At 58.8% G+C, this 9,311-nt stretch overlaps 1 protein-coding gene across 1 annotated transcript; it reads right to left on the reverse strand.

The window, feature by feature from the left end:
* Window positions 1-3,597: 3,597 nt before the first annotated feature.
* On the reverse strand, window positions 3,598-8,591 carry LOC141926764 (uncharacterized). The gene is made up of 3 exons (XM_074833154.1): window positions 8,490-8,591; window positions 4,882-5,297; window positions 3,598-4,707 (listed from the first exon to the last, which is right to left on the reverse strand). The coding sequence occupies exons 1-3, from the start codon at window positions 8,589-8,591 to the stop codon at window positions 4,488-4,490; spliced, it is 738 nt and encodes a 245-aa protein (XP_074689255.1). The 3' UTR covers window positions 3,598-4,487.
* Between the last annotated feature and the right edge of the window lie 720 nt (window positions 8,592-9,311).

Genomic DNA, 9,311 nt, shown 5'->3' on the forward strand with positions numbered 1-9,311 from the left:
GCTGTTAATTCCCACTTAACTAAACAGAGAGGGACTAAGGGAGACAGAGAGAGACAAAGAGTCAAAGCGAGACAGAGAGAGACAAATACAGACAAACACACAGACGGAGGCTAAGGCAGAAAGAGAGTCAAAGGCAGAGAGACTCAAAGACAAAAGTCAGACCCAGACAGACAGAGAGTCAAAGTCAGACACAGAGGGGGCAAAGTCAGACAAGGAGTAAGACAGAGGAGCAGAGTCAGACAGAGGTAGAGAGAGAGACCAAGTCACACATCCAAAAAAACCACACGGGAGCCAACCCCCCCAACCACACCTTTATTAAAGCTACATTACAAAACAGCTTATACTTCTTTAATAAAGTTAGAACCAAGAGCACATACGCTTTCATTGAGCCTACATTGATCAAAGCCCTTTATTTACTTTGGAAACCTTACAAGCACTGCAAGCACCTTCGCTACATGCACATTACAAACCACCTTTTACATACTTATTAAACCTTGGAACCAACAGCAAATACACCTTTATTGAACCTACCTTACACAAAAACTTATGGACTTCAAAACCCCTACAACCATGATGAGTGCTTTACCTACCACTATTACCTCTCACAGCATTTATGGTCATTTCACACATGACCATTAGCATCATGGTCAGATTCTAACTAGATTCATAACTGTTTAGAGACTATGACATACGTGACTCCAGCAACACCATTCCCAAGGACCACACAAAATCACCCTGCCTGCAAAAATGCCATCCCTAGACTGCTCCATGTCAAAACATGGGCAACAACTGTCACCTCGCTGAGTGGCTAGGACCCGGGTGAAAAATGAAATCCCCCAGTTGGGTTGGTTTTTTTTTTTTTCCTAACTACTCAAAAAACAGCACCTGCAACAAGAAAACCCACATTACATTACGCAGTCATCCACAGGCAAACACATTGTAAACACACCACACATTCAGCTACCCCACTAACCACCCCCTGCTCTCAGCAAAGCCATCCCCCTCCCTGACAACCACAACACACCCTCACCCCGTGGGGGCATGGCTCCTCGGGAACGCTATTCCCGGGGGCCTCCAAAATCGCCCTGCCTGCAAAAACTCAGTCCCTACACCGCTCCGCATCCAAACATTGGCAACGATCGTCGCCTCACAGAGCAGCCAGGACCAGGGAAAAAAAAAAAAACAGCGGAGGGGGAAAAAAAAAAATCCCCCTGCTGGCATTTGTTATTCTATATTTTTTTTCCTAAGTATTCAAGAAACACCAACTACAACAGAAAAACCCATTACATTACGCAGTCATGCACAGGCAGACACATTCTAAACACACCACTCATTCAGCTACCCCACTAACCACCCCCTGCTCTCAGCAAACCCACCCGGCCATCTGACCCCCACAACACTTCCTTGCCCCATTGCTGCGGCACTCCTCAGAACTTGCTTCCCAAAGGCCTCCAAAATCACCCTGCCTGCGAACACCACGGCCTAAGCCTAACCTCCACCCAAACGCTGGCCATGAACATCACCTGACAGAGCAGCCAGGACTAAGCGACAATAAACCAGGTCAGGGAGATAAAGAAATCCCCCTGCTCAACAGTTTCTTCACTGTTTTTAAAAGACGCATTAACTCTCGCTACATTCAATATACCCTGAAATGAAAAACATCCTCACATACAAGGATAGACACCTTCTGAAACTAACACTCATTCAATATCTACTCTATCTAACCATCACCTGTCAGAGTGGCAGACCACCCCAACACCATAACCATGCCTGGAACTGCACCACCATACACCTCAAGCCATCACAACCGCTTCACGTGATTCCACACCACAGGCCCTCATACCTGGAAGAAGAGGAATATGTTTCCCTCTGTGTACCACTCCCGGTACTTCTTTGCTTTATTTTGTACACTGTGGCAAACTTCATGGAAGGATTGGCTTCTGGAATCCCGGTGGCCCTATTGTACCTGCAAAAGACAAAAGAGGGAACTCTAGAGCCTGCTTGCTGATAACTACTGGCCATATTAAGAAAATACTTAAACAGAAATACAACAAACATGGGGAACCCGAGGGGTTACCTCAGGGATAGAGGACACTGTCGAATGCCTGCAAGGGGCAGAGGAAGAAACCAGAGAATACTGAAGAGCGGGTCGGAGCAGTGTAACCTTTACCACGGGAGCGCTAGTAACAGCACGTGCACCTTTCTGCCTTGGCTCCCCAGCTGTCAAAAGGGTTTAACGACCCTTGTCTGGATCTCGTGCATGTATGTCTTTAAGGACTTAGCACAGGGATGATCTCTGTAGGTGAGTCCATGTCAAATGGAACGTGGCACTGGTTTCCTCAGCGCTACCGCAATACGAATCGTAATTGGTATTTCTGAAGGGTAACTGAGTCTTCACCTGGGATTTTTAGCTACATACGAGATCTGAAGAAACTCTTGGAGAACGACTGATCCCGGTGGAAGTGCAAGCTACTTCTCCACTGCATTTGACATCATGAGGTGCTCGGGCGGCACCCCGTCACTCACACCTGCAAGGCTTTCGGGAAAGAAGGAAAAAAGCCAGCCAGGCTCTGCAGCCTTTTAGGGAAAGAAAGCGTTAGCCTGACACGTGATTGTCGTTGGTTCCCGGGCATTCTCTGAGAGTTGCCCCCCGAGGGGGGATGTTGCCCCCCGAGGGGGGATACTGCCCCCGGCCACCTCCACTCCCACTCGCCAGCACTCACCTGCCAACACAACTTCTGAGCTGCGGATGAGCACAACGGGGCTCCGTTGCCTCAAGTTTGGGCACAGGCAGGGCAAACCCTTCCTGAACCGCTCAAGTTTTATTAGAGAAAGTTCAGGAGAAAGGGAGGGAGTGGAGGAAAACACTCCATGGTTGCGGAGTGGCAGCTGCTGCTGCTGCTTCACTTCCTTCACGGAGCTCACGGGTGTGCTGCACTTCTTGGCAGCTCGCTCAGGCACGTTCCGGGGTCTGTCTCAACTTTAACGGCATTAAAATAGAAGGTTCAGAAGTGAAGCGGTCGTGCCGATCGTTTACACCTTTACCGGTAGCAGCACCTTGCATTTCTCAAAAGGAACCTTTCCTGCTTCTGCCCCCAACTGGGCAGCAATTTGACCCCAGTCCACTCCGACGAACACCTTCGCTGTGGAAGCGGCACTCAAACTCACAAGTTCGCGGCGGTGACGCTTTCTTTTGACTTTCCTAAGGCGCAGGTTTGCAGCGCTTCTCGGAAGGAGATGGGAACACTGCAGTTACTGACGGCCTCCTCAGCCTCGAGATGCAGAAGGATGGAGGCCGAGACAGTCAGGGAGGGCCGGGGCCTTGTCCGCTCTCAGAAACCCTCCCCACTTTGCTCTGCACACCAGTCCCGTGCGGAACACGTGCAGCCGCGGCTCTGGCTGGCCCTAACAGCTCGCCCGTCCATCCCCTTGCCAGGAACTAGCGCCCCGCCGGCTACAGCCCAGCCCAAAGCCAAACCAACATAAAATCGCTCCTACAGCGACACCGTCCCACCACCAACCTCGTCTCTGGAAACCGCCACCTGATCTCCCCCTGTTTTGCTGATTAGGGGTATCAATTAAACTCGGACACCAGAGTGAAAAGTGCAGGCGTCTTTTACTAGAAATAATTAAGTAATATAACAGAATAATACAGAAAACATACAGTAAGAAAACACAGAATAGTGCACTCAAACAAACAAGAAAACACAGGGTAATGCATCAAATCATTACTACCCGAGAGAGAGGGAATAGCGATTAAGAAAGACCCATCACCACTTGCACCCGTTCCCATCATCCAGACCCGCAGGCGCTGGGCAGCCCCGGTTACAGCGAGGATTTGGAGAGCCTTTCCCGGCAAGTGGGAAGTCCTACGCGGTGCGTCCACCCGTAAGTGAGGCTTCCAAAGTCGCTGTGAGTGGGTCCAGCCTTATATACCCAAAAATCAGCAAGCCAGAATAGCTGGCACCTTTGATTTGAGCGGAAATATCTGGTTTCAATCTCACATTAGATTCCCCCAGAGCCTGGCCAGGGCTCAGGGGAGAAGCTAAGGGAGTTCCTCGGCTTATCTAATTGCATTAGGTGCAAGGTCTCGCATCAAGCCACAGCAACAGACAACGGTCTCCATGACCCTGTTGTTTTATCCACACACAAAGAAAGATAAATATACATTCAAGATAGCTACGTCTTCCATACGTATCTCGCTAATGATTACATACTGAGTTAGCAGCTTCGGCTCAGGGCCTGCTGCTCAGGCTTCAACACTTCCACTTTTTACATCAGAACCGTGCAGGTGCTGAAAGAGAAGCATTCAGAACAGGGGAAACCACCTCCAAATCCCTGCTCCCGACTGCTCTTCCCCCGGCATGCCACACAGCCTCAAAGGACACTTCGGGTGGCTGCAGAGCCCTCCCTCTCCCCACAGCTGGTGCGGCCACACCAAACTAAACAAAGGAGTTTCCTGACAACTTCAGGGAGTCGAGTCAACTTCAGGTGGATTTGGAGCAGTTTCTAAAACTCTGGGGAACTGCCAAGAACCAAGTACCTGCTTGAGAGGCACAGAAAACATCCCCAAAGGGGCAGGGATGCTTAAAGACTGCTTTCTCTTGCTTCTTCGGCAGTCCGCTGCCGCTCATCCCCCCGCTCGCTCTTACCTTTGCAGGTCCTTCAGCACGCGATGGTCGTCTCTTCCTTCTTCTCCGCCAGCTCCTGTAATGGCAGAAGGACGCCGTCGGGTCTGAGAGGGACGCCGGCCCCCGGACAGAGCTCGCCACAGCACCACCCGAATCCCAGAGGCCCTCCCACCTGCAACCCCGTATAACCTAACACCACCACCACCCCCCGCCTCCCCCAAAAAAAACCTCACAGATCGGCTTTTCTCACCCAATCGACGCTCCGGGGTTGCCACGCATGCAGTCCCGACCGGCGCTGGAGCTGGGCTCGGAGTCGGGAACTCTGGACAAATGGGAGCTGGGCACACAAAAGCGGCGGCCAAGGAAGCTGCGCCCCTGCTTACACAGGGGGCTCAAGCCGCTGCCGGCACTGCAGAGTGCCCGCGCCTGCAGGTCACTGGCCAGCCCCGAACTTACAGGGCAGCCTCTGCTGGCTGCCCAACGCAGGCAGCCTGCCCAGCCCTGATTACAGGGCGGCCGAGCGGCTCCTGGGGACAGAGGGCTCCACGGCTCGTGGCACTCGCCCCGAGTACGGGGCGGGCACGCTGGCAGGTCGCCAGCCAGGACAGGCGGCCACCCAGGCAGAGACCCGGGCTCTGAACACAGGCGGGTCGCATGCTGGCCGCGCTACAGCCACGGGGCTTCGCTCTCTCCTTCGAAAGGAGGGGCAAGGAGGGGCAAGCCGGGACTCGCCCTCCGCTCGCGGGCTCAGAGGGGACCGACCCCCTGTTGCTGCACAGAGCCCTTCTTTCCCTCCCGGGAAGTTTAAGCTAAGTACACTGCAGCGATTTCAACAGGGGCCTAAACGAGAAGCTCATTCGCTCGCTCGCTCACTCACACCCACAGACACAGACACAGGCAGGCACACACACACAGACACACAGACACACAGACACACACACACACACAGGGACAAACAAAACTTCCCGGAAGAGAGAGCGAGCTCTGTGCAGCCAGAGTCTGGGGAGCCATCCCTTCCCACGAGCAGGAGAGCAGAGCCCCAGACCTGCCCCGCAGGACGCACGCAGGCCACAGGGACTCAACGTGCCGCGGGGCTTCACGGGGTGGCCAAGGGACAAATGCCGTGACACGCCCCGACTCCAGGGGGTCACGCTGGCCAGGCCGCCAGCAGCCAGAAAGCCGCCGGGGCCGGGGAAACGGCCCTCCCCTGCTTACAGGGCGGGCGTGGGGTCCGGAGAGCCCCATTTCCCCCTCGGCGCGGAGACAGCGCCGCTCACTCTCCTGACAGGGCCGCCCTTCTCTCCGGGCAGCCAAACCGTGGGGCAAGGTGGCAAAAGACCAGAGACCCGAGCCCTGCTTACAGGGAGGTCACCCAGCGCAGCGCCGGCCAGGACACCAGAAGCGCCGGCAACGGTCTCGTGCGACCGCAGCCCCGGTAACAGGGAGGTCCCCTTTGTCCAGAGCTCCCTTCTCTCGCCCCGCTCCTCTCTTCAGCCCAACGCTCCTCACGATGCCTCGTCTTTCTTCTCCAAGAAGAACTGCTTGGAAGGAGAGTGCAGTCAGGCGCCAGCTTCCCCACCCGGAGGACGGAGCAGAGGCCCCAGCCCTGCTTCCAGGGCGCTGGCCCAGCTCAAAGCACTGCCAGGCCTGCCCGGGCCGGACCTGGGCCCGGCTCGCAGGCACCGTTGCCTCCCAGCCTCCTGCCTTCCCCCGCGCCTCTCTTCCTCCCAAGCTGCTCCTGGGGCTGACAGCACACAGAAAGAGGGCTAGGGCAGGGCACGCCCAGCCCTGCACGTCTCAGCCCCACGCCTCTGAAAGGCCGGGGCCAGGGACACCGGCCTGCTCACAGGGGAGGGTCCCTCGTCCCTCCCAGCACCTCCCCTTAAGCACAGGGGATGCTCACGGCCTTCCTTACAGGGGGTTCTCCCTTGGCTCGGCCCGCTCAACGAGCCCCGTGCACTTCAAGGCTCCCATCTACGCCCGAGTTATGGGCTGGCCGTCCTGACTGCAGCTCACCACCACGGTGGGCTTTAGGAGCCCCGCTTCCCGCCTCGGCTGCGGAGACGGTGCTGCTCAACCCCCTCAGACGCTTGCCACCTGCCCGGGCAGCCGAACCATGGGGCAACGTGGCAAAAGGCCGGCAAAAACCCAAAGACCCGAGCCCCGCTTACAGGGAGATCACCCGGCACAAAGCCGGCCAGGGCACAATGCCGGCCAGGGCACAATGCCGGCCAGGGCACCAAAGGTCCTGGTGACACCCTTGCGCGACCAGAGCCCAGGGACAGGGTGGTCCTGTTGCCCAGAGCGCCCTTCTTTTGCCTCCACTTGTTGCCCAGACTTCCTCCGCTCCTCCCCCCGCTCTCTCTTGCCTTTGAAGGTCTTTCCGCACGCGATGTTTGGCTCTTCCTTCTTCTCCGCCAGCTCCTGTAATGGCAGAAGGACGCCGTCAGGTCTGAGAGGGACACCGGCCCCCGGACAGAGCTCGCCACAGCACCACCCAAATCCCAGAGACCCTCCCACCCGCAACCCCGTATAACCTAACACCACCACCACCCCCCGCCTCCCCCCAAAAAAACCTCACACATCAGCTTTTCTCACCCAATCCACGCTCCGGGGCTGCCACGTGTGCAGTGCCGGCCGGCGCTGGAGCTGGGCTCGGAGTTGGGAACTCTGGACAAAGGGGAGCTGGGCACACAAAAGCGGCGGCCAAGGAAGCTGCGCCCCTGCTTACACAGGGGGCTCGAGCCGCTGCCGGCACTGCAGAGTGCCCGGGCCTGCAGGTCACTGGCCAGCCCCGGACTTACAGGGCAGCCTCTGCTGGCTGCCTACAGCAGCCCGCCCAGCCCTGATTACAGGGCGGCCGAGCGGCTCCTGGGGACAGAGGGCTCCACGCCTCGTGGCACCCGCCCCGAGTACGGGGCGGGCACGCTGGCAGGTCGCCAGCCAGGACGGGCGGCCACCCAGGCAGAGACCCGGGCCCTGAACACAGGCGGGTCGCACGCTGGCCGCGCTACAGCCACGGGGCTTCGCTCTCTCCTTCGAAAGGAGGAGCAAGGAGGGGCAAGCCGGGACTCGCCCTCCGCTCGCGGGCTCAGAGGGGACCGACCCCCTGTTGCTGCACAGAGCCCTTCTTTCCCTCCCGGGAAGTTTAAGCTAAGTACACTGCAGCGATTTCAACAGGGGCCTAAACGAGAAGCTCATTCGCTCGCTCGCTCACTCACACCCACAGACACAGACACAGGCAGGCACACACACACAGACACACAGACACACAGACACACACACACACACAGGGACAAACAAAACTTCCCGGAAGAGAGAGCGAGCTCTGTGCAGCCAGAGTCTGGGGAGCCATCCCTTCCCACAAGCAGGAGAGCAGAGCCCCAGACCTGCCCCGCAGGACGCACGCAGGCCACAGGGACTCAACGTGCCGCGGGGCTTCACGGGGTGGCCAAGGGACAAATGCCGTGACACGCCCCGACTCCAGGGGGTCACGCTGGCCAGGCCGCCAGCAGCCAGAAAGCCGCCGGGGCCGGGGAAACGGCCCTCCCCTGCTTACAGGGCGGGCGTGGGGTCCGGAGAGCCCCATTTCCCCCTCGGCGCGGAGACAGCGCCGCTCACTCTCCTGACAGGGCCGCCCTTCTCTCCGGGCAGCCAAACCGTGGGGCAAGGTGGCAAAAGACCAGAGACCCGAGCCCTGCTTACAGGGAGGTCACCCAGCGCAGCGCCGGCCAGGACACCAGAAGCGCCGGCAACGGTCTCGTGCGACCGCAGCCCCGGTAACAGGGAGGTCCCCTTTGTCCAGAGCTCCCTTCTCTCGCCCCGCTCCTCTCTGCAGCCCAACGCTCCTCACAATACTTCTCTTTCTTCTTCAGGAGCTGCTGCTTGGAAGGAGAGTACGGTCAAACGCCAGCTTCCCCACAGGGAGGACAGACGGAAGCCGGCCCCCCCCCCGCCCATACCCCAACACCCCCCCCCCCCCCCCGAGAAAACCTCACAGATCAGCTTGTCTCACCCAGTTGATGCTTCAATGCTCCCTGCAGGGACGACTGCGACGGCCACTCATCTGCTCCGGGCTCCTGGCTGCATCCAGCGGGGCCTTGGACCCTCCTCAGCCCCTACGGCGACAGTGCTCGCCCCGCTCCCGCCTTTAGACGGCGATGTCGCTGCTCCCCTGTCCCAGACTGCGACCCCCCCGCGTCAGACGGCGACGGCGCTCTTCCCCCCCCACCCCTCCTCCCCCCCCCCCGGGCGCCGGCTTCCCCCCACCCCAGGCGGCGACGGTGCTCCCCCACACAGACGGCTCCACACCACCCCGCCCGCCCCGCGGCGACGACGCTCTCCACCCCCCCACGGCGACGGCGCTCCCCCCCGCCCCAGACTGCGACCCCACCGCCTCGGACGGCGACGGCGCTCTTCCCCCCACCCCTCCCCCCTCCGGCGGCGACGGCACTCTCCCACCCAGGCGGCGACGGTGCTCCCCCACACAGACGGCTCCACACCACCCCCACCCGCCCCGCGGCGACGACCCTCTCCCCCCCCCCCCCCCCCCGCGCCCCCGGCGACGGCGCTCCCCCCCCACCCCAGACAGGTCCCACTACCCTTCCCCTCAGGTGGCCGCTCCGCCCCTCACAGCGGCGCTTTGCCCGGAGCGCCCTTCTCTTTCCTGCACTTGTTGCT

Source organism: Strix aluco, chromosome 8, assembly GCF_031877795.1.
Source record: "Strix aluco isolate bStrAlu1 chromosome 8, bStrAlu1.hap1, whole genome shotgun sequence".
Classification (NCBI taxonomy): domain Eukaryota; kingdom Metazoa; phylum Chordata; class Aves; order Strigiformes; family Strigidae; genus Strix; species Strix aluco.